At 55.9% G+C, this 977-nt stretch overlaps 1 protein-coding gene across 2 annotated transcripts in view; it reads right to left on the minus strand.

Annotated features, from left to right (window-relative positions):
- LOC119290910 overlaps positions 1–204 on the minus strand; it is a 1,698-nt gene extending 1,494 nt beyond the window's left edge. Inside the window, exon 1 of one of the 2 annotated variants that reach the window (XM_037569591.1) lies at positions 1–204. In XM_037569591.1, the coding sequence (XP_037425488.1) occupies positions 1–29 (29 nt within the window). In that variant the 5' untranslated portion in view covers positions 30–204. The other variant, XM_037569590.1, reaches the window with a different exon arrangement.
- Positions 205–977: the final 773 nt, after the last annotated feature.

The raw sequence follows: 977 nt of genomic DNA on the forward strand, positions 1-977 counted from the left end.
TAGTGGTCGGCGTTGGATCCGGTCGTCATGGCCGCCGTCGCCGCGGGGGGAGCGAGGTGGGGGTGGGTGGGGAGGAATGGTTTTGGATTTTCGGAGCTAATGCGGCATCTGCGACGTGGTACTTGCGGGGGTTTGCGATTGATGTGTGGGGGAAGGTGGTGGTGGTGCGAGTGGGGTGGAACCGTGGAAGGAAGAGGGGAAAGTCTAGGGAGGTGATTACGATTTACGGGCTTGGCAGAAGCCCGGAAGTGGGTGTAAATAGGTGGTGGGGCCGTGTGTTTAGTGGGGGGGAGCTTTGTTTGTTTGTTTGTTTGTTCTCTCGTGCTCCGGTTTCATTCGGCTCGGGATTTGCAGAAAAGAATACCGGGCTTGCGTCGCTGTCGACACCGCCGAACCTGTTTCTTTTTCTTTGGGGGGCGCCGAACCTAATTTCAGCACGCAAATGGAGCAGGATCTGTTGTACTCCAAAAAAACTGAAGCAGGGCCAAGAGAGCAAAGTATAGATTAGAAAGGTCTTTTAGTAATAGGGTGTGCCGTGTTTTCTAAATCTTGGTTATACGTTTTAAATCTCTGTCAAATTATCATATCAAATTTGAGCGACACAGGCGAGTGGTCAAACCCTAGCCGCCGCCACCCTCTCCATCCTTCTCCCCTTCCAGCCGCCATTAGACGAGGTTGTCGGGCAAAGCTCGTGCGGCAGATGGTGGCGGGGGTGTCTTCGGCTCATCGCAACCACGGAAGGCGGGTTCGCGTGCAACATTGTGGTGCTCGTCAGCTACGCAGGGGATCAACATTGGCACTTCATCGGCGCGGCGCGGCGCGGCGGCTCCCTGGGATGGTGGTATGGCGCCGCTCAGTCAGTGCAGTGCTCCGCAGCCGTTGCTCGGTGGCGCTATAGTGCTCTTGCGCGGCAACGGGTTGCGGATCTTGCTTTGTGTTGCAAGGAAGATGTCTGCAGACATTGACGAAGATGTCTC

Source organism: Triticum dicoccoides, chromosome 4B, assembly GCF_002162155.2.
Source record: "Triticum dicoccoides isolate Atlit2015 ecotype Zavitan chromosome 4B, WEW_v2.0, whole genome shotgun sequence".
In the NCBI taxonomy this organism is placed as follows: domain Eukaryota; kingdom Viridiplantae; phylum Streptophyta; class Magnoliopsida; order Poales; family Poaceae; genus Triticum; species Triticum dicoccoides.